Raw genomic sequence first — 27,101 nt, 5'->3', positions numbered from 1 at the left:
AAAGTTTTTTGGTTTTTTTTGGGGGGCATTTTTAGCATTTTGTTGACAGGACAGTGGATAGAGTCTTGAAAAGGGGGGAGAGAGAGAGAGTGGATGCGGAAAGGGCCACAGGCCGGATTCGAACCCGGGCCACCGCGGTTAGGACCAAGCCTTGTTACATGGGCGCCTGCTCTACCAACTGAGCTAACCAGGCGCCCAAAACAGAGCATTTCAGACAGAGCGTGAATACAGGTATATTCAGACAGACAGTATGAGGAGAATAAAGTTTTTTTTTAACATTACAGCATGTAAACATGTTTTAGTAGAAACATAAAATACGTATACATTATAATAAGTATGAACCTGAAAATGAGCACGATATGGGACCTTTAAAGGCAATCACCTCCTGCTGCTCCCGTTTCCCAATAAAAGTTGTCGATTGGCAAATCGCATGGATGCTTTTATCTTGAAGCAGCTACAGAAAATGAATTGTATTTGCCACCAAGCTTGACGCAGACTGGCATTGTTCACTGTAACTTGGTGTACACAACACGTTATGCTTATTTGCAGCACCTTTTTTTTTTTTTTACTTCAGACGATTCATTTTAAATATTGCAGTGAGGAATGGTAAAAGAAGAAACACCGGTTTGGATGAAAAGCTGCAGGCATTCGGCTCACTGCATTCTGTAAAAACCAGCATACCTCCAGCATATCATACAAGTAAACCACGGCCTTTTACTGTGCCGTGCTGTGCGTGCATTGCAGAATCTGATAGCGGTTGCCTAATGGTGTGGCACACTGTGGGTGTCCCAGCACTATGGAGAAAGCCTCTTATTACCTGTTGCCTTTCATACTGTACATTGAAGCCCCTGACATTTGAAGTTGTGTCCTCTAGTCTGGTTTAGGGAGGTGACGGTCTTTCATTTTGTTCTGTGCCTTTAAGTTGACAAAACACAACTCTACTCATATTTGTAGTCAAATATACCGCAATAAAAAATATATAAAGATAGATCATTTTGGGCTTTTACTTTTTATATGCTTGTAGATCTTTTTGCAGATTAGCAGTGCAGTCTCAACAAAAGCATGTCAAGGTCTGATCAAGCAAAGATCACAGCGGGAAAACATTGGCCTCGCACCGCTGGCTCCGTCTGAGTCATGTTGCCTGGGGCGGCATGATAATGTGACCTCAAGTGGCGTGATGTGTGACACTGAGCTATTCCCTCTATTACAAACCACAATCTATGAAGAGGAGTGGCATTCAGCCACTCATTGCCCAACTTGGGTGGCTTCCCCTCCCTCCTCATCGCATGTGCTGCTTACCCGGGAGAAAATTGCACAACATCGAATTAGCCGTCTTTTTTTTTTCCACTCTTAAAGTGATGAACGCTCAGCCGGAGATGTGGAAGTTTAATTTTCCTCTTACTCTTTTTCTCGCTTTTACCCACAAACCTTTTTTTTTTTTCTCTGTTTACTGAACCCAAAATAGACTCGGTTGGGGGGCAGAGAGGTGTAACACATGGCACACATCGCTGTATATTTCCAGCATGTCCTGTAGTAACCGCGGCAGCAGCAGAACACGTCTCTTTGTGTCTTCCACTCTCTCACAGTGGGCACAGTGTGCCACGCTGGGGCGGTTGTTAAAAATAGAAAGAGTTAATTCAGCAAAGCACTTGAAAAGATTTAGCTACCTGCAGCAGACACTTCCTGAACAGGGGCCACATTACAGAAAAATATCCTAACTGCTTGTCTGATCTTAACTTAAGGTTCAAAGATAGGATAAATCTTATCTTTCTATGAAAGCAATTTCTAAACTCTTGGCTGTGTCCTATCTCAGACCTCCTATCTTATCTTAACTTAAGAAATCCTAACTCTAACTTTAAATTGGATTCTTCAATCGGCACTTCCATGCCTTTGTCTAGAATGTACCGGCAGGCTACTTGAGATGGACAAGCCATAATATCAACTAGTGACTCTTTTTAGTGAGCCAGATCATTTGGCCCAGCTCACCAGTCGTTTTACCACTTCTGCCTTTCAAGTTTATTTGTCATATGCATTTAAAAGTACAGTGTACAGTGAAATGCAAAATGCATTTTACCCTGGCTCTCTCTCAGCCCTTAAAATCTATAAATAGTACAGTTAATAAATACTACAATAAATAAGACAATACCTGAGAATAAAATTATAAAACAACCTAAAAACATCCATAAAACAATCCACAGCTCTGCATTCATTTAGTGCTACTGTTCAGTAGTCTGACCGCCTGAGGGTAAAAACTGTCTCTGAGGCGAGAGGTCCGAGCTCCAATGCTCTGTAGGCGCTTCCCTGAAGGGAGATAAGAGAAAAGTGTATATGCTGGATGACTTGTGTCCTGCATGATACAAAGTGCTTTCTTCCTGCAGCGAGTGGTGTAAATGTCCTGTAACTGTGGTAACGGTGATCCTTCTTTTGTAATTCAGCCAAATTTAGCGCTGTTTTGACCTATGATTAGTATGTGTGCACATATATCACTTAAATTATTCAATATAATTATACTAAACCATATGATTTTCAGTGCATGCAGTGCCCGTGGTGCGGAGAAGATCATCCTATCATTCTGCCTTGAATTAATTAAAAAAATAAAAATAAAACCGTCTCTCGGACGGGAGCCGGCTCCCATCGTTCACTTAAAAGAGCCGACTCGTTCACGACCGACACATCACTAATATCAACGGCTCTCACTTGTCACTGGACAAAAAAAAGAGGGCTTAAATGTTTTGCTACGAGGAGTTGGAGGCACTGATCAGGTTGGTGGAGGAGAGGAAAGACCAACTTTTTTATTAATTCATTAATTGTCTTGGCAGTTGATACCCTTTAATCACGGTCTGGGAGATTCAAAGCGTCATCCTATGGTTTGAGTAGCCTTTCAATGTTCCAATGTTTCCTAAATGCAGTTAGGAAACATGTTTCTGTACAACCAAAAATCCTAAATGTCAACCTGAACTGAGATAAGCTAGGATTTCAGACTGAGGAAGTTTCTGTAGGCTTCCTCCCCTCTTCTAGATCAACAGTCATCTAAATGAGGAGACTATAGGATCTGTCCTGACTGCTTCCTTTGAGGGGGGGCGAGGACAGTGACGGAGGAGATCGTGCGAGATGGAGAAGCAGTGAGAGCAAAAGAAAGAGAGGCAGGGGGGTTGTGTTTGATGAAAGCCTGCCTCTCTGTTTACTACAAGCTAAAAATATACTGCCCATCCTGGTTTGCAGCAGGCACGAGGAGGCGGGGGGGGTCGGCTGTGTACATATGTGCGTCTGTCGCCCCAAACCCAACAGCTGGAGGCTCGACGGCTGAGGGAGGGTTCCACATCCAACAACAGGTGGACGAGAAGGCGTGTGGTTCAGTGTTTGTACTGTACATATGTCTGAGTGTGTAATGTGTGTGTGTGTGTGTGTGTGTGTGTGTGTGTGTGTGTGTGTGTGTGATTGGGCCTTTGAGCAAGCGTGTGCAGAAATCTGTGCTTACAAGTGCATACATGTACAGGAGCTTTACACACCAGTACCCCTTGTGTCACATAGAGCCTGCGTCTCCGCCTGAATTGTCTTATTCATGCTCTCCAGTCTATTTAAATCCCAACTGAGGCTTCGCTATGAATCAAAATTAATGACTGAGTTGTTGATGCTGATGTTAAAGCTCTGGTATGAGCACTGTATCGGCCATTCACAGCAGCGGCTCGCTCACTAGGCCTCTATTTTTACTTGTGTGTGTGTGTGTGCGTGTGTGTGTGTGTGTGTGTGTGTGTGTGTGTGTAGAGGGGGCTAGCATGTGTGTCTTTCCCCACTTCTCGCTTTTACCCTGATGACAAGAGGCAATTGGCCTTCTCAGATGACAGTGACTAGGTACTGTGAGGGCAATTGTGCCCAGGCAGCTGTGCATCTCTCTCTCTCTCTCTCTCTCTCTCTCTCTCTCTCTCTCTCTCTCTCTCTCTCTCTCTCTCTCTCTCTCTCTCTCTTCCCTCGGTCTCCCTCGATATAGCTAAACTATGAAAGTAGCTACTGATTCTGTGATTAAATACCTTCCTGTTTGTGCAGGGACGATCAGATAAGAGTTACCACGTAGGGAATGCGAGGGCTAAAAACAAGGTAAAGCTGGCGGCCAACACACTTCCCCGGGTCATTATCGGCATACCTGAGATGCTGACAACACACAGGATGGCTGCACTGAAGCAGGAAATCTCAAGCGAGCGGCTGTGAATGAGTCACCGCATGAACCACATTTTCTTATTGTTTCTATGGAATTTTATACTTGATAAACACCTTTTTGATCAAACTTAAAGGTTCCCTGTGGACGTTTTTGACCTCCAGTAGGAGCCATGAAGCTGTTTGTCTGTGACGTAAAGAAGTCCAGCCACTATTCCACTGATCAACCGGTGGTGGTAACACGCCAAGACATGCTGCAATGTGCCAGCAAAGGAAGGGAAGAAGAAGATTTCTAGCAAATATATCTGGGTCGTGTCTAGAATCTAACCCCCAAGTTACGAAAAAAGACACGCTATCCTAACGACGACCTATCCTAACCCGAACCATTCAAGGTCAAACCATAACCGTCTCATGAGAGTTTTGCAACTTAGGTGTTACCTTCTAGACACAACCGTAAAACTGCTTTCAACATATGTGTTTATACCCCCAGGATACACACAATGTGTTTTAGCAGTACCTCCAACTTTCCATCGTGGATCCATTTAGAAATCGTAGAAAAAAAAGACGCCTCATAATTATCATCTTTAATATCAAAAGTAGTTCCGTGATTGCTCCGTATACATCCAATGCAAACAGGAGACACTACCAGCTAATGCAGCATGACTTCACGGTGCAGACTCGTGAAAAGGTAAAGGAATACAAGCTGAAAGATAGGGCTAAGCTCACTGTGTTCACGGTCATCATAAGCCAAGTGAAATCAAACTAGAATTTAGTTGTTGTTTTAGTCTTACTCTTAAAGGGACTGTTTGTAACTTCTTACACGTATAAATCATTGCGGGTCGGTGTCCCATGCACGCTCGTGTGTGGCTACGCTGTTCAGACTCGGACTCCAACACAAACTACACGGAAGCACCAAAACCTCTTGGTTGTATCTAGTGAAGCTGTTAAACAGTGTTGGCCGCGGTCGGAGGACGCAGAGGAGGCCGTAGGTTTGGTCTCCAGGATCGGAGTCTCTGCTCCTCTGCTCCTCCGCCTGCCTTCACTCACACACCGCGCTCGTTCTCGCTCTTTCGCTCCACTCTCATGTGCATGCTGCTCACTCTCCACACTGCAGAAGAGTTAGTTTAGCTCTGAGAATATCTAGTGAGTGGACGTTTGTGCAGAAATAACTGCTGCAGGTTTCATTTTTTAGGTTAGGTTACAACCTGTTCACACATTGGCAATAAAAACGTTTACACGTGTAAAAACGTACATACATTCCCTTTAATTCAACCCATATTTTAACCAATTCCAGTACACCATGCACACATTCAAATACAGTAGCAGCTTCAAGGCTGTGGTAGTGAACGGAAGATATTTGGCAGGCCGCAGTGACTGGTCAAATGAGTGGAATAGTTTCATCTGGCCTTATCAGTTTCATGTCTTGTTTTGTCTGCCGAGTCTGGCAGGCCCAGTGTTGGTCTGCAGGGAGGAATGTTGGGTTCATCAAGCAGAGCCGATGGACTTCTGATGAAATTTGGCTCTGGAATAACAGCAGACATCCCCATCCACTGGAAATGGGAAACAGTCCGTCCGGCTCTCATTCCTGTTGCATTGGGTAATACCACAAGGAAGCTGTTTCATTCACATTTTCTAACATTATGCTCTTTATAATTCATCATTTAATGAGCCTTCTCCTGAGAGCTCCCTAGACCCGCTGACCTCTCCGCAGTTTCCCCCCGGACACTCTGACCAACCGCGTGTCTCCAAACACTGTCACCGGCCAACCAGACGTCTCCGGTCTGCGTAATCGTCCTCCTCGGCTTCCCACCGACATTAGCAGACGCCATCAAAACATCACTCCTCATAAAGCCAAACAAACGTCTCTACGGAGCGAGGGCTCCCAACCAACACTTCTCATGTGCACATCTTTGATGACGGAAAAACGGCACCATAACAAAAACAAGAGGCTGAGTGGGACGGGTGGGGGGGGAAGCTATATTTGGAAACAGACGAGTGGGCGACAAGATGTCTCTTCTCTTTCTTGTTCTGTCTCTCTCGCTGCTTTACTATGCCGCCGCCGCCTCCTCTCTGTCTGTCGGCCTGTGTGTGTGTGTGTGTGTGTGTGTGTGTGTGCGAGGCCAGCTGTGGTCATATATCGTATAATAAGGCTCTCTATCTGGAATAATGGCTTTAATGCTGGTTAGAAGGGGAACGGGGGTTGGTCGGGGTCAGGCTGACTCCTGTGCCCAAGGATCAGCTGGCACGGCGTCGGGCCGTGGCACCAGGCACGGGGCCACTGTCTGGGCAGGGCAGACAGCTGGCGGCGGGGGGGAGGCATGGAGGATACTGTCTGTCTGGGATACACACACACACACACACACACACACACACACACACACACACACACACACACACACACACATCTTTAATTCCTTCCACTGTAACCAGACAACTTTTGTTTACTTCGCGTGTGTTGTATCATGTCTCTGTGATGTGGAAGCAGCTGTGCGGTTTACAGTTTGGATCGTAGGAGTAATAACCGAGTGGATGCTTTCTGTAGACACTACCGATACATGTTTGATCTATTAACACTGATTCTCAACATAGAGCTCAAACATACCACCATTTGTGCTTATAAACCGTTAAAACATTTACAGGTATTAGGTCTTGATCAGACAGCGTTCTTTGCTACCTAATAGTTGATACTAAAGTTTAAGTTAATGAAAACAACTAACCTGGAATCTAAAGTACCACACTTATTTTCCTCCTGCTGTTCAGATCACAGTTGGTAAAGTCATATAGCATCGGGTATCCAGCAAAAGTCACCACAATGACAAAAACGCTAATGATGTTCGGCGCTTTTCTGCTTCGAGTTGATTTTTTTTTTAACTTGAGGCGTTCATGGCACTTCTGTAAAGACGCAAGACGCCCAGCAATTGAAAAGCAGCGCACAAAACGCTTCACTTCACAAATTGAAAAGTCACCCCAGGCTGCTAAAACACGCTCTGTCTGATCAGCGCCTTAAACTGTTTTATGTAAAATGATTGATTGCAATGAAACCACAGTAACTAATCATTGCTGCGTTTAATGTTGAAAAATATAGTATGAGTAATCAGTTATTGATATTAAATTAAAATAAATAAGCAAACAATCACTGGCTCTAGCTTCTCAAATGTGAAGATTCTATTATTTCTTCTTTTGTAAATTGAAAATGTGGGAGACTGTTGGACAAACAATACGAGCAATTTAAAGAGCTCAGCTTAAAGCAGCAGTAGTCAGTATATATTTGGCATCATTGGGCTAAAATCCCATAATAACCTTTCAGCATATTGTAATTCAAGTGTTCTGAGAGATAACTAGACTTCTGCACCTCCTCATGGCTCTGTTTTCAGGCTTTAGAACATCTAGCCCGTGACGGAGACTTTGACCAATCACAGGGCATTTCATTGAGAGAGCGTTCCTATTGGCTGTGCTCCGGTCATGTGACCAGAACTTGGCGTTCCTTCACCAGATTTCACAATGGCGGTGGCGTCACAAACTTTCTAATTTTACAGCTAAACCGTGCACTACAAGATGATTCTGAGAACATCTGAGGAGAGAAATAGGCATTAAGGTAACAGAATATTGATTCATATTTGATCAGCGCTGCCTAGTTTCACCGTTTGGTCGGAGTTCAGAGTGATTGACAGCCGGCTCTCATAGACGGCAGCTGGACAGCAGACCTCAGATCAGCTCTTACTGCTTGTTTTCCTCCGGTCTGTGAAATCTTGCAGATGCCGTTAGGAGCACCAGAGGACACATGATTTTTTTCAGGTTACCTGTTTCATGTACTACCGTCACGATATAGCGACCGTTTTATAAAAATAACCTTTTTTAATCATATTTGCTCCGATCTCACCTACTTCAGCTTTAAGTCCAACAGAACCTGTGACGGCCATTTTTCCACTATTGACTAAATAATAATTAAGAAAAAATAATCAGATTAATTTATAATGAAAATAATTTTTCGCTGCAGCACTATTATGTTTATATATATATATATAAATATATATACCACTTGTAAGTGATTTATTTGCTCAGAAAACAGCACCATCTGTGTCGTTGAGGGAAAGTATTTTCTGTGCATGAGCCATGATGTCGTTAGTATCCATTTCAATAGTGGCCCTGAACCTAGACCAAAGTGCTGGCACGCCCCTTGTCATTTATAATATCAGGCTGACTGGCCTATTGATGACCAGAACAAAGCCACAGTGTGGCCGACCTACAGCAGTGGCCGTAGTAACATGGCACCTCCCCGGTGACTGACGATGCCACGCTGGCTGCCACCGCAGCCTGGCACAGGAGGGGGGGGGGACTGCGTGTGTGTGTGTGTGTGTGTGTGTGTGTGTGTGTGTGTGTGTGTGTGTGTGTGTGTGTGTGTTTGAGGGTTTGGGGGGCATTTGGTGGTTGTGGCAGCTGGCAGTGAGAAGATAAGGGGGGGGGGGGGGGGCTCCTCATTTTATAAAGACTCCCCTGTGTGAACCCCATGCGAGGCCACACCCTGGATGCAGACTCAGTATCGCTGGCCGAGGTGCACGTACACATGCTCACACACACACACACACAAGATATACACACAGTAGTGTAGTCAAGGCGACTGACAGATCACCTTTAAATACACAAACACAAACACCCTGCTCCGGTGCTCCATGTGTCGTATTTGTGGAGGAGCATTATCGGTATTTGTGTTTCTTTTCAGCGGATGAGTGTGAGGGGATTCAAAGGCACAGCAGTCTCCAGATTTCTGTCCTGTTGAGTCATCGCCGATGAAATGTAGAGTGGCGTCACATCGCTGAGCTGTTTATTAGCTCCGAGGAGACAGGGGGGGAATGTAATCAAACTGTCCCGATTGAGTCACGTGGCGGCCATTCATCCTCCCACATTAGAGCCCGCGATGAAGAAACATTAGTGTTTGGCTTCATCGGATGTGTTGAAATAGTTCCGAGAAGAGAAGAGGCCTTAAATAACCGCAGACTTACATACATATATATTTACAGTATGTATTCATGTTGATGTGTGTGTTGTGAAACAGGCAGATTTTTATTGTTTATGTGGACGTAAATGAACGTGGTGAAATGTGTGCGACGCCGTGTTCTGTCCTCACGAGGGCCACCGACCGCACTGGGGACCAGTTAGGAGCAGATCATGTCCAGCTGTCTCTGAGGACAAATGGTCCATCAGGCAACTGCTTATTCCCTCCACCCTCTCCTCTCCTCTCCTCTCCTCTCCTCTCCTCTCCTCTCCTCTCCTCTCCAGTGTGTTTACTTTTACTTTACGTGCTAAAAACCATTTTGAGTGCTTTTATCGATTCGCTGTTTGGTGACAGCGTCCTGGAAACAGGTCGGAGGAGGTTGACGTGTTCATGGGTTTCACTTGGAGATGATTGGACATGAGTTTGTTTTTGTATTTCATCAACTTGTTCAAACTTTGACCCCACTAGTATAAGTTAACATTTGGCAAATTCTGAGAATTGAATTTACAGAATAATAACAATCACACATTAAATTAAAAATGATTTCTGTTAGATCTATGTAATATTTTTGGTATTTTTTCTATCTAGTTTTTTCAACAAATACAAACATAATTAGGGTTTCTTCTCCAGTCTATATACAGTACCAGTACAGTATACAATACCAACATATTCTAATGATACTTACAAATATTTTTTTAGGTCTGTCAATCGATTAAAATATGTAATTTCAATTAATCACAAATTAATCGCACATTTTTTATCTGTTCAAAATGTATCTTAAAGGGAGACTTGTCAAGTATTTAATCCTCTTATCAACATGGGAGTGGACAAAAGTGCTGCTTTATGCAAACATATGTATATATTTATTATTGGAAATCAGTTAACAACACAAAACAATGACAGATATTGTCCAGAAACCCTCACAGGTACTGCATTTGATATAAAACAATGTGCTCAAATCATAACATGGCAAACTGCAGCCCAACAGGCAACAACAGCTGTCAGTGTGTCAGTGTGCTGACTTGACTATGACTTGCCCCACACTGCATGTGATTATCATAAAGTGGGCATGTCTGTAAAGGGGAGACTCGTGGGTACCCATAGAACCCATTTACATTCACATATCTGGAGGTCAGAGGTTAAGGGACCCCTTTATAAAATGGTCATACCAGTTTTTCCTCGACAAAATCTAGCGCAAGTTTGCAGCGTTAATTAACCTCCTTCTAGTGGCATTAAAACTAATTTGCGTTAACGTCTTAGTATCCCGTTAACTGTGACAGCCCTGGTGTTTTTTTCTATTCAGTTTTTTAACAAATACAAACATCATTAGGGTTTCTGTTCCAGTCTATTTCAAGGCTCATGTTTGGTATTTATGTTACATATTTTCATCATGTTTTCAATGTAACTACCAACGTATTCTTGTGGTACTTACAAGTATCTCTCTCCTACACACAGGGGAGCGAAACTCTAAAAGCATTCCCTCGCCCACGCCCGTGTTCCTCCGAGCTGACAGCGGCTTCATCTCCTGGCAGCCTCCTCATAATTCATCTCTTTTGGCTTGTTTATGCTGCACATTTATTTTGTTTGCGGTAACATTTCCCCGGCCCTCACATCTCTCAACGTGAAAAACGCTAATGCGCCTCCAACGCGACATCAAAGCATCTCCCGCGTCCAACTGGTCTCTATGATTTATGGCTTTTTTTTTTACCTTCTTACAACATGAAAGACCATCAGTGTTTCCCAAATGTACGTATGGACACACACGGACACACGGGGGTATTCACACATGCACGTATGCACACACACTTTCTCTCTCTCGAAGTCATGTCCAAACAGAATGATCAGTAAATCAAATAAAACACCCACCGTGTTTCAGGGAGAAGGAGTGTGCTCTGAACAACGGAGAGATAAAAAGGGGAAAAAAAGAGAAGTAGAGGAGGAGGGGAGGAGTGGACGCGGGGGGATTGTACGTCCTCGTGAAAGTAGCCCTCAGAAACAAAAGCAGCTTTGAGTGCGCGCCCACTCAGAAGAGAGATTAGCCGGTACACACCCCCTTCTCCTTCAACACACCACCATCACCACCACCACCACCACCACCCTGCAGAAAAGAGCTTTGGCTGCAGTTTAGCGGCACGTGGCGCAGCCCTTGATACTTATCATGTGCGTCAGGTGCTCTCGCTCGGTTTCCTGTTCTTTAAAACATAACCACCATTTCCCTCTTTCACTCCCTCCTCCTTCTCCCTCTCTCAGTCCCAGAACCAATCCGTCCACACTGCTGCCATCCAGCCTCACCCTTCGTTTCTTCTTACTCTCTCCTCTCCTCTCCCTCTCTCCCTCTCTCTCTCTCTGTCCATCTCTTTCTCCTGCTTTTACAAATACAAAGAACATATTGTATCTGCCAGCGTTAAAGTGAATCCATTCTCCTTGGCAGCGGCGCGGCCCGTGGTGAATCTGAGCCGGGGCTAGCTCTGTTTTCCAGCTGGCACCGAGGCCGCTGGTGGAGCGGCTCGGTTTTTGCTCGTCGGGTTGGTGAATTTGAGTCCAGCTGACACGTTGGTTTAGGATTCATTCACGCAGCCTGTCGTTCTCGCTCTCCCTCTTTCTCGTTCTCGCTCGACTTGCAAAAGCGTGACCCCGGCTCACCTCGTATGAATGCACACTTTGAGGATGCACGAACAAAGTGTTACTACACACTGTCGTATCACAAGGTGCACTCAAGAAAGGAAGGATATTAATAAATTCTCCAGGGGAAGTTTTACAAACAGGTCACATGAATGGACCAGACTGACATTTTCACACATTCATTGCATTAGCTGGTGGTTTTTGAGCCGCTCTTATGGAAACCAGACTGTTGAGCCCTTTAGAAACCAGAGAGGAAGAACATTTTAAGGTCATGGTAGAGCTCCTATTTAGTTGTCTTGGAAAAGTCGTGGAATTTTATATCAGGGCTGCAGCAGGAAGCCTGAACTCGAACGCACAAAGCCACACAGACACACAAACTCCAAAAATATACAAACTAATAATTCCCTAAATGACACCCCCTTCACATTCATGCAGTCTCACATTCAAACACATTACCCACGCTCTTTCATGAAAGCTGCACCCAGTGACACAAACACATCAATAATGAGATGCTATCACATTTCATAATCATGGTTCACAACGTCCTCCTCTCCTCTCCTCTCCTCTCCTCTCCTCTCCTCTCAAGAGCCCAGGAGATGACTCAGCACACTCACAAGGCAGCAAAAACAAACTGTTAATAAAGGCCACCAGAGCCTTTTGAAGTTTTTCTGACTGTCCTCCTCTCCTTTCTCTCCTCCATCTTTCATCCTTCCATCCTTCCATCCACCTCCTCCTCCTCTGGCCTCTCTTAACCGCTGGCACATGCTTGTCATAAAACGTATCACACACCTCTTCTCTCCTTCTCTCTCACGTTGTTTATCTGTGTGGTTTCTTTTTTTAAACATTTGATTTTACAAGGTTCCTTTGAACATTTTAGAGCATTTCTTCGGTCAAGCTTGTGCTGTTTTTAAGGCCGTGAGAAGACGTGGGGTCAGTTTGCGTGTCGTGCATTCATTATATACACGGCACAGTGTGCATCTGTATCCCCACCTCTTCTGAAGATGATAACAAAGGCTGTGTTTTATAGCACGATATGACAGCGGCGGTCTGTTGGTTAATATTCTGTAAGTAAATGATAAGAGAAAAGGCACCAGAATCACAGATGTTGGTCATTACCAAGATCTTTTGTTCAAAAGCTCCATGAAAAACCTCTGAAATTAGACATTGGGAACCTGTAGCAGCTCTGAGTTAAATTGTGAGTAATCGTAAATGACATGCTGGCAAATTTTTTGTAGGAGAATAAGAAAGTGAAGCCATCCTAAATCTAGCAAATTCAGTTACTGATACAAGACCCCGATTTGTAAAATACACAGCGAGCATCAACTGAGCTCAGCAGCTAAGTGGTGATGACACGACTCACTGACGAGACTCTTAAAATCATAAACAAGCTTCACTGGATGATGCAACTGCATCGGCTCGAAATCTAAGAGGAATTAAATACTGTTTCCAGATTAGCTGCCACGTTTTCTCAATTTAAAAGTCTGAAGCAAAAACGAGTGGAGTGGAGGATTCATCCTATCAGCCGTGGTAATACTCGGTATGGATGTGTCAGTGAAGGAGATTAATCAGATTTTATTTTCAATTTTGGCTTCCAACAATCATGAACAAGATAATCAAGAGAGAACAATTATTGTGCCTCATTCTGTTTGGCAACGATGGTCTCGTTCTGTCTTGTGTTATTTATCCAGTGTGCCGCGCCTTTCCTTTTCAGCGGTGCACTTTCACCCGTTTCCTCTGAGTTACTGACTGGAATATGTTGAATATAGTTTACCAAAATGTTGAATATACGTCTAGGAGTGTTCAGTAGGTTGTGGCAGTGCAGTACGACACATTTGATTTTTTTTTTTTGGATCTAATTAATTTTTATATATTATTTTATATATTGAATATTTATGTTTAGTAGTTTTCAGTAGGTTGTGGCAGTTATACTATGATTTATCTTTAGATATTACTTTATACATTGAGGTAGGTTTGTTGTGGAAGTGCACAAACATTACAACATATTTGATCTTATTTATTTTTATCTAATTTATTTATATTTATTATTTTTATATTAATTATTTATATATACACATTTAAATAAATAATATAAAAAATAATTAACTTAAAAACTAATAAAAAAATAATGAAAAGATTATATAAGTAAAATAAATTATATATATGTATTTTATTTATCTTTTTTTTCATTTGTTTTTCAGTTGAATTATATTTAAAGTTCAAGAAAATAAATGCTCATGTTTCCAAAGTCAATGAGTAATCGTGTTAAATAATCGTGATCTCAATATTGACTAAAAATAATTGTGATTATGATGTTTGCCATAATTGAGCAGCGCTAGAAGGAGAGACCTGAGGTAAAGTGTACACAAACTAAAAGCATTTCAGCTTAATGTCACAAACCTCCCATAGAGTAAAGTAAAGGTGGATTTCTATGACCTGCATTTAAACGTCACATCTCAGAGTCTACAATGTAATGTTTTAAAAAAACCTGATTTATTCTTTTGACAACTCCCGGAGACAAAAGCCACCAGTGTCCTATTTTTTCCAGCTTTCAAATTTCAAATTTATTTTCCTTTTGTTCTGGCGTGTTTTTAATTTCCCTCTCTTCCTTTTACTCTCTCTTTCTGGCCTCTCCCCTTCCTCCCCTCCCCTCCCTCCTCCATCCTCCCTGATCTCCATTCTCCATTCATGCAGCCCTGTCACGGCGATGATAATGATGACCTCTGTGTAATACTAGCTTGTTATTGGCCCACCAGCGAGGCCAGTGTGTACACCCTCTGTTGCTTTTTCTGCATTGACCATTGTGTTGCGAGCAAAACGCTGGATCGCATGTGTGTGTGTGTGTGTGTGTGTGAGTGTAGGTGAAACACAAAGAGCAGGCAGCCAGTCTGGGTAAGCTACACAGGAGATCTATACAGAGTACTTCACCTGAACTGACCTGTTGCTGTTGGAACATTACTGGAAATGACCACTCTCTTATGACCTACTAGAGGTGTGTGGTAGTGTCTGTATCTGCAGAGACCAGACCCTGCCCTCTGCCTGGATGTTCTCTTTTTATTATTATTTTACTGTGTTTGGGGCGTTTCTGGGCGTCTGCAAACAGCATTTGGACCCCACGTGGGGGTGTAACCCCCAGCCAATAACAGCACGCAGGGTGTGTAACCCGTTCAGGTCGTCAAATATCATGTCACGCCCCTCGGCTTCTGATACCGACTCACAAGTCCCCCTTTCACTCTGTCAGATACGTGGCGGCCCTGTTTGACGGATGAGAACGGGTTGTGTTATATGTGCATGTGCTCCAGTGATCCCACTGCTCATCTGCTGTGCGCTGGCCTGATTGGTGTGTGTCAGCAGTTTGACCGAGAGCAGCGTTGAGTCACAGCGGTCAGGATGAAGCTCGCAGGATGAAATCCGGCAACTCGGCACCTTCCCGCAGGGTTTCTGTGAAGTTAGTTGTGTGTTTATTTGTGTTTTGACCGCCATGAAACAATCAGAAAATAACGTTTTGTGTCTCTGACTCACTGCTTTATTCTCACAAACGCCGCTCCCTCTCTTCATTCACTCTATAGCTCGCTCCACCATTGCTGCCATATCTCTCCCCGACCTGCTCGTTACCTTTAACCTGCAGGCTGTTTGAGACAGCAGCTGACAAACAGGAAATGAGAGCATCCAACATCTGAGTTTGAATGGAGTGCTATTACTTATTTAGAGCAGTATTAATAGATGTTTTGGTCACTTGGGGGCAGCAGAACAAGCTTTAAACACAACATTGACATATTATCACCTTAAAAAGTTTACATGGCGAATGTGCAACTTCGTTTGGAATCATGTTTCTGGCAACCTGTTGAAGTCCGATGTTCTCTCTCCTTTTAGCTGCGGGTCGGCCACAGTTTGGTGACGGGCGAGTGGTGTAAGATGGTTTTATCAGAGCTTTTTCGCTGAAAACAGATGCCTGCCGAGGCTGGAAACGGGTTAATTAAATGTCTTCCTTTACAGGTACCCTGGTGATTTTTTTTTTTGACCACTAGTGGAGCTTTGGAGCAATGTTTTTAAAAGCAGGTATCCATTTCAATGCAACCACATGCATTCAACGACATTCCTGCCAATAGTTTTACATGGGAAATGTAATAATGTGCCAAAAGATATAGAAGAAGAAGAAGAAGACAGCTGGCCACTAAATGTGAATGTAAACAATGCAGGTTCCTAAATATCCCCAAAACTGGCATTGCAAATGTTTTATTTGGAAGGAAATGCATTCAACAGGTTTTCTACGTCTCAAGGATACGCACAAAATATTTTGGTAAGAAACAAATTTATTAGTTTACAAGAAAACTCCCCAGGGTACAACCGTGAAGTACTGGTGTATTTAGACTGTTGTTCTCACTGTTGCATAAGACGTTTTGTCTGGTCTTGAGTAAATGTGGAAAGCTTTTCTTCCCTGGACTTGTGAGTTTAGATGGCTCCACATCAGACATCAAAATTAAGAAAGTTTAAAACAGGGGTCTGCAACCTGCGGCTCCGGAGCCACATGCGTCTCTTTAGCCCCTCTCCAGTGGCTCCCTGTGGGTTTTTAAAACTTTTTTTTTGTTTACATTTTAATTTTTTATTAATCATTGTTGTAGGTCTGTGGTACGACGGAGTGTTAGGGCCACATTGAGGAAAAAAAAATAATCAGAGATTTCGAGAATAAAGTCATATCACGAGAACAAAGTCATAGGTTTACGAGAAAAAAGTTGTAATATTATGAAAACAAAGTCAGAAGTTTAAAAGAAAAAAGTCTTAGTATTATGAGAATAAAGTCATAATATTATAAAGTAGTAATTTTACGTGTTATTTTCTTTTTTCTCGTTTAGTTATGACTTTATTCTTGAAATCTTCGTGGCCTCTCAATGTGTCCTTAATACTGCGTAGTACATTTGCTCTTTGGCCCTCACTGCATTAGACTTATATACTATATACTTAGACTATAAACTGTGTTACCTTCATCACAATGATCAAATGTTTTGCGGCTCCAGACAGATTTTTTTTTTGCCTAAAAAGGCTCTTTTGATAGTAAAGGTTTCTGACCCCTGGTTTAAAACAAAGGAAATGGACTTCAATAAATAACAGCATTTTAAACCCTTTACTTTATCATCCAAAGGCCCCAGTGGGATATTAAAGAAGTCTTTTCCAATTGGAGTGAACATTCGGTGAGTCATGGTAGTGCCATGTAAGTAGACGCAGCCATAACAAAGGAAGAATGACGCTGTTAAATCGTCTGGTGTTACACAGGTTGAAGCAGCAGCGGGCCTTTTGAGGTCACGACGGTGGGAAAACACATTACACATTCACTGCAGCATGCGAGGACGCTGACCTGTGCTGATTGTTTTCCTCTCGTCTTATCGCTCTTTCTGTCCCCGGCTATGTCTCCCATTGTCTCGTGCGATTGAGAGCATTTCAATGACGAGAATCTTGATTTGTTGAATAGCGAGGCCTGGTCGTATACGCAGATGCCAAGACATTCCTGGAGCTGGTGGTCTTTCCTTTTGGCAGGCCTGCACCTCTGTCTCCTCTACTCTACTCTCCTTGTATTTTCCCTCCTTTTCATCCCTTAGTCCTCCTCAAGGGGACTGTCAAAGAGAAGAGGAGATAGATGTGTCAAAGTGAGTCACTGTGTTTTTGTTTGCCTACGTGCTCGGCGTCCGTGTATCGACTGTTCAAAGGAAGGCTACTGCACTATTCATGTGCATACCGGCCTTGTTTTCCACCACTTCACAACACCTAATTACCATTCAGTACATGTCAAGGATACCACATAACCCCCACAGTTTATCTCATCCAGTATCTCTTATCCATCCTGCATGTCATGTCAGTAATTATGCGATGGCAGAATTAATTACACGAACCAGAGAATGCAGCGATAGCAGCCCCAAGCTTTCCTCCATGAGGCTTTATAACTCTCCAACAGATGGCAGTGTGAATCGCTCTATCGGCGGCACAGGCCAGCTCGGGATAAACTGTGTGTGAATTAATGACATTCATAGTAAAGAAGACGCCTCTTCTCTTCTCTTCTCTTCTCTTCTCTTCTCTTCTCTTCTCTTCTCTTCTCTTCTCTTCTCTCCTCTCCTCTCCTCTCCTCTCCTCTCCTCTCCTCTCCTCTTCTCTCCTCTTCTCTTCTCTTCTCTTCTCTTCTCTTCTCTTCTCTTCTCTTCTCTTGTCTTCTCTTTTGACATTGTGACAAGGTATTGACCTCTTGAACTCTGATTTTCCTCTTAAATTTCTACTTAAGTCTTAAGAGAAAAAAGTATATTTTCTAGTTGTATGACGGTGTGTATTCAGTATATGTTCTGTATCTACTTGCTGAAACAACATTCAATATTACAGCTATATGTTGCTTACTGTACACTAAGTAAAATATTCAAACTAGGGCTGTCAATCAAATTAAAATGTTTAATCATGATTAATCGCATGATTGTCTACAGTTAATCAAATTAATCTGACACTTTTTATCTGTTCAAAATGTTCCTTAAAGGGAGATTTGTCAAGTATTTAATCCTCTTATCAACACGGGAGTTGACAAATATGCTGCTTTATGCAAATGTGTGTATATATTTATTATTGGAAATCAATTATCAACACAAAACAATGACAGATATTGTCCAGAGACCCTCACAGGTACTGCATTTAGTATAAAACAATATGCTCAAATCATAACATGGCAAACTGCAGCCCAACAGGCAACAACAGCTGTCAGTGTGTCAGTGTGCTGACTTGACTATGACTTGCCCCAAACTGCATGTGATTATCATAAAGTGGGCATGTCTGTAAAGGGGAGACTCGTGGGTACCCATAGAACCCATTTACATTCACTGATCTGGAGGTCAGAGGTCAAGGGACCCCTTTGAAAATGGACATGACAGTTTTTCTTCGCCAAAATTTATATGACATGGTTGGTACCGATGGATTCTTTAGGTTTTATAGTTTCATATGATACCAGTATCTTCACTCTAGCTTTAAAACTGAGCCACTATAACCTCTGAAAGTTTGATTGCATTAAAGAAATTTGTTGCCTTAAAAATGAATTTGCATTGATGCATTATTATCGCCTTAACTTTGAGCAGTGAGACACTATATTCCAGTTGTCTTGTGCATCCTTTTTTTAAATATTTCACAAAATTCAGACATATAGAATACATCTCTGGAGACGTCTGCATCTTCAGTAGAATTAGAAGTAAAGTTGTGTGCGTGTGCTGCACAGCATTTTTGCAGTGAGTCTGCAGGAAGATTTAGAAAGCAAACTGTGACTAATCTGTGACGTAATGTATATCTGACGTGTGCTGTTACTTTTATTTCCCTTTGTGCTGCAGCTTTAGTGTCTACAAAAAAAAAGTCCCTGCAGGGATAATAGAGCTGATCTTATCTGCTTTATTTCATCTTATTCCCCGGGTGCTTTACGGCAGCCCCACTGCTCTTAAATGCTGAGGATGGGTTCAATGCAGAGGTCACATTTCATGCATGTACCTGTATTTATAGGACGATTCTTATCATGAAACGTTACTAACCAAATTGGAGAAGTCAGGTTCTATTCTGAGCACCATGAATTCATTAGGTTAGCTGTTGACATGACACATTTTAGTTGTTTACTTTGCAGGACAAACTGTTGTTTAGACTAGTGACAATTTTAGCCGGTGGTGGTGTCACTAAGTTGTTTACTCGCTGCACCTCTTTAGTAGTTTTGCATTATTACACTGAAGCCCTCTGGCCTCAATTCTAATCTTCTGACAAGGATGTTGTCCTTCAGTTCGCTCCTTGTTTATTTGTTATTTGCTAGGTGACAAACAAGTCTGTGTACACGCTGTATTTATGTGCGTGTTTGTCTTCTTGTATACTTCAGCGTTTGTTGTAGTGAACCAGATAACAGACAAACAGCCCCAGGGGAGGGCAGGAAGGTGATCAGGAAGGGTGTTCCTGTGTGAACAGCAGCTCTGTGTCCTCCCCACCGGCGTCTCGCTACTTCGTGTCTCCGCCAGTCGCTGTGATGACTGGAAGTACATGAAATACAGTTCAAAGATCAAATAGATAATGTACTTGTGTTGCTCGTTAAAGCTGTCTTGGTGAATTCAATTTGTTTCAATATTCCTTTTTGTTCCCACGGCCCATCTCACCTATTTCGTATTTCAATTTTTTAGATAATAATACCACTTATTCTCTGATGTCAGCCTCCCAAATGTGAGGATTTTTCCACTTTTCTCTCTTTTATAACATTATTAATAAATATATTTGGGTTTTTGATCATTGGTTGGACAAAACAAGCGATTTGAAATTGTTTGTTGCTCACATCTTAGGGAAATTGTGAAGGGCATTTTTCACAATTTATAGATTAAACAATAAATCGATTACTTAAAAAATAGATTATTCACAAATTAATAAAATCATCAGTTGCAGCCGTTTGTGTCATGCATTGTTCGAGGGTGAGTCCAAGAAATACTTTTTTTTACGCGTGTTTATTTACATTCAGTATTGGTGTGATAGAGGTCTTCTATATTCCTTTTGTCCGATGATAAAGATAATATACATATCTGGGTTGGAGGATAGTTCACATTTTATTCAGTTAGTTCAGAAATTGGAGGAAAAAAAGAGAGAAAAGAAAGGGATCTCCCATATTTTAAATACATTTAAACACATTTAGAAATACTGCGAACATCTTGAATTGACTAAAGTGAAAAACTGAACTTAACATAAAGCGACCATATTAAAAAGACACTTGGTGTCCGGTGTTTGTGACAGCGTCAGCCCTGCCTGTGACTGTCCCATCATGTGTTGTCTGTGGTCAGAGGGAGGGTCGGGGGACAGCTGGAGCATCACCTGTCACTGGATCACATGTGTTTATATGACACAGCAGCGGTGACACCCAACGCCAGCATTTACACTCTACACAGGCTGAACAAGATACCTTCTCAATACCTCGTATAAATTATAACTAACTACACAATTAAACCATATTCAATCAAATGCAAAATAGCAGCATTTATCAGCTGTAATGGCTAAATGTCATTTTATATGTCATTTCCAGCTTATAGAGCTGACCGATAGCTGCAAGGATCCGTCGTAAGCGTCAAAGTTATGTAATGTGGCAAAAGGAAAAGTCTCACAAATCATGACAACATACAGTACAGTATGTCAAACACAGTAATAAAGTGTGTTAGCAAAGAGGAACAGTGGGTACAAGTAGACCGTCACCAACGCCAGCTGACTGTAGGACTCATAAAAGGACATTTGCATAACAGACAGTACAAGCTGCGGCCTTAAAATAACCCGTGACCACTAACTAAAAACTCAAATGTTCTTTCTCTCTTACTTCACGCTCTCGTTTGTGATCACACCATCTCTTTCACCTACACCCTGACTTGGAAGCACATATTCTTTCAACACACAAGCTCACAACCACCACTGACACATCCATGCACTTGCACAATCTCTCACCCACATCCATAAGTACACAGATATATACACATAATCAGTGGTGATAAATAAGTGCTGTGTGTTTGCAACACGCCTGTCTAATAATGTTTTCCTTGTCTCTCTGCGGTTCCCCCCCCGGGCCGCTCCTTTCAGAAAACGCAGCAGGAGGAATTCCTGATCCATTTTAAGCTCCAACGAGAATGTTGATAAGTCTGTAGATTACTGCCCAACATGTTTATGATAGCCTATTATTCTCTAAGCTTTATCCGGGCCCAGCGCGTGCTTCGTCTACTTAGCACAACTATTTAGGTCATGGTACAATCTCAGAGGAAAAGCACTGTGGACGGTGAAATATCAGGAAACCGCAGCAGTAAGTGTCAAAATGAAACAATTCTTGCTGTCATTCTGTATATGTCTGACCGAATCGTTATGTTATGGGCAGAGTTTACATGAAAGGCGAGTCACTCAAGCAGCCAGTGTACTAGCACGTGACCTTAGGTTCACGATTTGTGTTATCTTTAACCGTAGATGCACACAAGTCTAAAAAACAAACCTTTTGTATAGAGCTGTCAAAGTTAACACATTCATTTCTTTAACGCATTAACGCAACTTGCGATTTTTAGTTTGTAGCGGGCTCAGTTTTAAAGCTAGATTGAAGATACTGGTATCATATGAAACTAGACAACCTAATGAATCCATTAGTACCAGATATGTGAATGTGTGAGGGGTTTTGTCCGAAAAATGTCCAAAACATTTCGAAAAATTTCAGAAAAATGTCCCAAAAAAAATCTGAAAAATGTAAAAAAATAAATAAATAAAAAAAAGTCTGAAAATTGTCAGAAAAATGTAAAAAAAAATAAAATAAAATAAATGTCATAAAAATGTAAAAAAAAAAATCTGAAAAATGTCCGAAAGAGAGGCAGAAGAAAAGTCTGATCCTGGTATCATAGTAAACTATAAAACCTGATGAATCCATCGGTATCAACCAGGTCAGACTAGCTTGTCATGAAGGAGGTTAAATAACGCTCCAAACTAAATTTTGACGAGGAAAAACTGTCATGTCCATTTTCAAAGGGGTCCCTTGACCTCTGACCTCAGGATATGTGAATGTAAATGGGTTCTATGGGTACCCACGAGTCTCCCCTTTACAGACATGCCCACTTTATGATAATCACATGCAGTTTGGGGCAAGTCATAGTCAAGTCAGCACACTGACACACTGACAGCTGTTGTTGCCTGTTGGGCTGCAGTTTGACATGTTATGATTGGAGCATATTTGGAGAATATCTGTCATTGTTTTGTTTTGTTAATTGATTTCCAATAATAAATATATACATACATTTGCATAAAGCAGCATATTTGCCCACTCCCATGTTGATAAGAGTATTAAATACTTGACAAATCTCCCTTTAAGGAACATTTTGAACAGATAAAAAATGTCATATTAATTTGATTAACTATGGACAATCATGCGATTAATCGTGATTAACTATTTTAATCGATTGACTGCCCTACTTGAAACAACAAATAAAGAAGCTAAACTAATTTATTTGTCTGTAATCTTATGAGACATTTTGATAATGCTCAGTTATTTATAAATAGTGATTATTGGCGTGCTGTGATTAGATTTCATTCTTTTCTTTGACACTCTCTGATACTTCAGATTTACGCTCGCTATTATGGCTCATATTTCAACAACAATAATAGCTGCTAAATGTCCAGCTGTGCCATAAAAGTGTCCGGGCCATCAGGCACACGCACTAAAAAGACGGGGAGAAAGAAAGGCCGTACCCTTAAAGCCTATGAAAATGCCATTGATGTTAACTGTCTGACTGTACCCTGCCAGAAATACCGCAGTCGGGCCGGAGTTGTCCGCTATCAGCGTCTAGCAGAGACGGGAGTCTGAATCTGTCTGTTCTGCCCGGTGCGTGAGATGTTATGGCTCTTTGATGTGCTTCGCTGTTTAGGCTTTGATTTACGAAGCGCCGTCTTTATCATTTTCTTTGGTTTTCTTGAAACCACTGGAGCCATCGGAGGATATTGGTTTGTACTTCAGGAGGGGAAAATTAAATAAGTACAGAGGTGAATCCACGGCCGAGGATGTGAAAATGTAGAAAATGTCTTTGAAGTTACAAAAGTGTTTGCAATAGGTCGCCTGGCTGTGAGCGTGCACATGCGTGTGTCTCTTCGTGTACGTGCGCCGGCGTCCTCATTATTTGAATGTCACCAGACAGTCTGTTATCTGTTAACCTTCATCACTCAGGTGGAGCCTTTCATCTGTGTTAACATCGTGGTAAGGCTGGCTGCGCCCTGTCACAGATGTCTCTGTTGGGTGACACACCTGTGTTTACAGTTGGGAAGCATGTAAACAACAGCAGCCTGTGTGAGTGTGTGTGTGTCTGTGTGTGTGTCTGTGTGTGTGTGTGTGTGTGTGTGTGAGTGTGCGTCCGCCCACTCCTGGATCATATGGCTCAACAGCTCTTATAATGAGTGGCTTTAGCAGGTAGACGGCGACTGGCAGACTAGCGTGTCATTATACCCTGTACTGCTCTGTCATCGGGATCACGACTATATTAAAGAGGCGGATGGATGCGAAACAAAAGCACACAAACAGCTCGCTGTTTGTTTCATAACGCCGGTTTGCACTGTACTTATGTTCAACGGTGTTTATCCCGGAGGCATTCAGCTGACTTAACCTGTTTTTTTTTTACTTTTGTCATCGTGTTAAATCCAGGTCCACCAGATGGACCGGAAAATGGACTCGGTCCTGCGGATCCTGATGGAGCAGTTTCCGCCCAAGCCGGAGCTGACGTCCAAGCCGTCCATCCGCAGGGTGACCATCCAGAAACACAAGAGTGCCAGCCAAGACGAGGGGCTCTGATGTCGCGGCGAAGGGTCGCGCTGGGATGGTGTCGTCACCAAAGGAGGATTAAAGGGACTAGGAGTTCACATAAACAGCCCCCTTACATGAGAGGGGACTCAGTCTTCCACAACACCCTCCCTCTCTTCCATATCCCAAATTCTCTCAATGACTTTTGAGAAGAGAACAACTTTGAATTGTCCACTTGGCGCTGCTCTGGGACCTGAGAGTGGGACTCACGGTGTAGAAAGAAGGCTAACCAACCTCTTCCTTCTGATGATTGTTGCCTCTTTTTTTGGTCTCTAAATGTTGCTTCCTCTTCTACACCAGCATAATCAGTCTTCCCCTTCAGTCATCGACACGCTACATGAATTAATTTCCCTACATTAGCCTCGTAATCTCACTACTGAGATAATGTTAATCTACGTGCGGCCTGTCACTGAGCTGCATTCGTCTACTCCAAATATTATTCCAAAGCTAACTAACCCAGTAATGAAGTCGTAATGCAATCAAAGCACTCGAGTTCCCCAAAGTCACAGAGGGAAAAACTGCGAGTCCAGCCGTGGCAGAGGCATTCCCCGAATCCTTCTGATTATCTTGGCACCGTCCACACCCAGTACACAACTGGGTTATTTCCACAGCCACATATCCATCCAGCCTGACTGTACTCAGGCTGCGGCGGGTGTTTGTTAGTAGTGATCGAATAACACGAGGAGGGAAGGGCACATTATCTGTTGACTTTGCCCTGCGTTAGGGACCGGAAGGAAAGAAATGGAAGTAAAGAAATGTGTCTGGGGTGGGTTGGCTAACACGGTGCTGATTACAGCTACAGTGAAGCTAATGAAAATAGCCAAACTGCCGTGACAGGGCCCGGTGCCGCGTTACAGGAATAAGTTAAAGCACGGCCTCTCAGTTTGCCCCCAAGAATTTCACTGACTGATTTCATGCGTATATCGATCTCAAACACTTTTAGCAGCACCACTCACTCCACCCCGCTTAATATCCTCTATTACCCTCGTCGGGGGGGCTCGCGCCGCTGTGTGCAATTTGAAATAAATTTGCCCCATTAAAGCTCTGATTATTTTTTCTCCGCAGAGCTAATTAAGTGCTGAATTCCTGGTAAGGGGAGATTACTCACTGTGAGCGACTAATGAAAAGAAACACTGGAAAATGTGCAGAATTTAAACAGTGAGCTCTGAGGAGCGGGCGCACTAATTCTGTGTGAAAGGTTTCGGAAATATCAGGAGAGCACGCGTTTGGAATAAAAAAAGACAATGCTCTCTCTTACTGTATTTATCTGAGAGGACGCCGAGGCATGTAGGAAGTAGAAAATAGAAAATAACTCAACTATGTAGCTACTGTAGTAAAAGGCCTCCTATAATTATAGTTCCCAAAGAGACGGATGCACACACAAAAGAGAGGAGAGGCCTTCTCTCTGCACTACTATATATTTTCATATTTTTGCAGTGTTTAAAAAAATATATTATTTATCTTACATTAAATAAAGTGGTTGTATTTAAAGGAATTTTGTGGCAGATTGTGATACATATCCGCCGTTGTTTTCTCCTGTACAGTTTTTATAAGAGTTTTTAATAGAAGCATTGCCTTATTGTACTGTATTTATCAACCTGGAACATGTCTGTCTGAGTGAGGCTCCTGTTGTACTGATGCACGGAAATGATATTCACGCACACCCTCTGCACTGTAGCTCTGCTGTACATAATAAAAATCCATTTCATTATGCTCTGGCCTGCTCTCTTGGCTCGGGAGGAATTTGATTAGCAGCTCATCTATTCCATAATTTGCTTTCGTTGGAGGGTGAAACCTATCTTATAGTTTTTCAGGGCCTCGTTTGTTCAAATCTGGAGCCGAGCTGGGTCAAGGTAAGCCGTGGGCCGGAGTTTCCATCCAAATAAAATCTCCTCAACTCACTAAATTCCTTTCACACTGCAATCACCACGAAGGGGGGAAGAGAAAGAAAAAATAACACGTTCACCGCGCCTACTTTGAACTTCAATATTCCATAACCCATCGAGCGAGGCATGCAGAGGAAAAAGAGAATACGGCTCATATTACCACTCAATTATATTTGCCTTCAAAGGCCAAAAAATACTGGGGATGTCCCAAGATCAGCACGGTCCAGCGGTGAGAGAGAGAGAGAGAGAGAGAGAGGGGAGGAAGGAGGGAGGGTCGTCCCCGGAGGAGAGAGGAGGAGGACAGCAGGAGCAGAAGTGAGCAGAGAGGAGAGTAAAGCCATTTTCAATTAGCCAGAGAGACTACATGGGCCGGAGGGTTTCTATCACTGCTGGGGGATTTTGGCAGAAAGAGAGGGAAGAAAGAGAGAAAGAGAGACCCCATGGCTACCTCCGTCTGCAGAGGCCGCTCTGTGTCACCCCGTGCTCCTCTTTCATCTCAAGACTAGACAGACAGAAGAGAGAGAGAGAGAGAGAGAGAGACTCCCCACTTCAAACGATAGTTTGATCTCAGAAGTACACAGGAGCACCACCTAAAAGAGGATCTGAGGAAGCAGTTAAAAGGAGAATATAAGGGACACACTGTCACACATGCTGGACAGTGAAATCTGGCAATCCCAGAGTCTGTGCGGAGGAGGAACTCACGCAAGGTCATGAAACGCTCTCAGCTTTGTCCATCGTCCATGTTGTCTTTGATCCTGCCACCTGAGCCACGCTCAGGAGAGAACAAACCTTCATTATGCTGCTGGAAATAGGCACAAAACAGACTTATATTATGGTATTTACACGTCTTACATATAAAATTATGAAAATAGTCAGCTGACAAAATGCAAAAATACAATAAAAAACATGACATTTTATTATTGGTTGTATTTCAATAAGCATAAGCATGTGCATTTCTCACACTCACTTGTGTACTTCAACTGTATGTTATTTTTGCACTGGACAGGTGGAGTTCAACTAGCTTAATGTGAACTTGTAGGCTGCAGGCCCATAGTTTAATGTGATCCACTATTAGTTTGCTTTATTGTTGTTTTGGTTTGTAAAGCGAAGAAAAGTCCTG

General features: G+C 42.6%; 1 protein-coding gene across 3 annotated transcripts in view; it reads left to right on the top strand.

Moving 5' to 3' along the window:
• Positions 1–25,991, top strand: part of kcnq1.2 (potassium voltage-gated channel, KQT-like subfamily, member 1.2) — a 219,175-nt gene extending 193,184 nt beyond the window's left edge. For all 3 annotated transcript variants that reach the window (XM_074634214.1, XM_074634212.1, XM_074634213.1), the window contains one exon: positions 23,940–25,991. In XM_074634214.1, the coding sequence (XP_074490315.1) occupies positions 23,940–24,086 (147 nt within the window). In that variant the 3' untranslated portion in view covers positions 24,087–25,991. The remainder of the gene's footprint in view (positions 1–23,939) is intronic.
• The last annotated feature ends 1,110 nt before the right edge of the window (positions 25,992–27,101 follow it).

The sequence above is a fragment of the Sebastes fasciatus genome, chromosome 4 (genome assembly GCF_043250625.1).
Source record: "Sebastes fasciatus isolate fSebFas1 chromosome 4, fSebFas1.pri, whole genome shotgun sequence".
NCBI classification, from domain to species: Eukaryota; Metazoa; Chordata; class Actinopteri; order Perciformes; family Sebastidae; genus Sebastes; species Sebastes fasciatus.
Note: the sequence above shows the minus strand (reverse complement) of the source record. Positions and strands in the feature narration are given on the sequence as shown.